General features: G+C 49.9%; 1 protein-coding gene across 1 annotated transcript in view; it reads right to left on the reverse strand.

Annotated features, from left to right (window-relative positions):
- SETD7 (SET domain containing 7, histone lysine methyltransferase) overlaps positions 1-889 on the reverse strand; it is a 45358-nt gene that overhangs the window by 25622 nt on the left and 18847 nt on the right. Inside the window, exon 2 of the mRNA XM_045293554.1 lies at positions 64-253. Coding sequence (XP_045149489.1) covers positions 64-211 — 148 coding nt within the window. The 5' untranslated portion in view covers positions 212-253. The remainder of the gene's footprint in view (positions 1-63; positions 254-889) is intronic.

Consider the following 889-nt stretch of genomic DNA (forward strand, 5'->3'; position numbering starts at 1 on the left):
GACCCCTGCGTTCATGAGGGGCTTTGGAATGGGAACGACGCGTCTGGAACACATTCTACTTACCGCCAGGCACCACTTCAAAGTGAGGCCTCCCTTCCTCGGTGGACACAAGGGTGGCAAGCTTTCCTTCTATCATCTCTCCATCAATGAATCGTCCATAAAGGGCGGTCCTCTCATCCGGGTACACATAGGCGATTTTCTCTCCCGTCATCTCCCCATCCTCATTGACTTCTCCCACCAGGCTACCGCCATCCTGAGAGGAGAAACCAAAGAAGAGCCCAGAACATCTCACATGGAGTATTTATCTATGTAGCACAAGGGCAGACTTTTTTGTATTTACATTCTTAGCAGCACCAACATGGACAACAGCAGTTTAAGAACTCCGCACTTTTCACGTGAGTGAGAAAGACGGGAGGCGCGTCTTCTCACCATCCATGGTGCGGACAGACGTCTAGGTGAAGGTAGAGGAGTGGACAGGAGACATGGAACCCTGATTCCCAGAGGAAGGGATTGGGCAGACCTGGTACTGGCTGGGTCGTTTTCGCTAACCTGGACCATGTAGACTATACATCCTGGGCAATATATCCTTATATATATTCTATCTTGGTTTATTATTGAAGAAATAATAATAACGCGCCTAACACGTGTTCTATTAGTCAAGGACATTGAACGGACATGTAACTAAATGACACGTGTGGCCAGTACCCAGGGTAATGTAGATCTCAGCAAGACAGCCTTGCTCCCTTTGGAATGCAGGCTCTCTCCTCCAGCCTAAACTGACGGCCTTCGGGTCAAGGCAGGGGAACCCTGGGGCTTCGTGGACAGGAGCTGAGCTACTCATTACATCGCTTTCCCTGCTCTGAGGGAGAAAGGTAAGGCTTTCTACCCC

The sequence above is a fragment of the Echinops telfairi genome, unplaced genomic scaffold, assembly GCF_000313985.2.
Source record: "Echinops telfairi isolate 266 unplaced genomic scaffold, ASM31398v2 ScPeMD7_2186;HRSCAF=2738, whole genome shotgun sequence".
In the NCBI taxonomy this organism is placed as follows: Eukaryota; Metazoa; Chordata; class Mammalia; order Afrosoricida; family Tenrecidae; genus Echinops; species Echinops telfairi.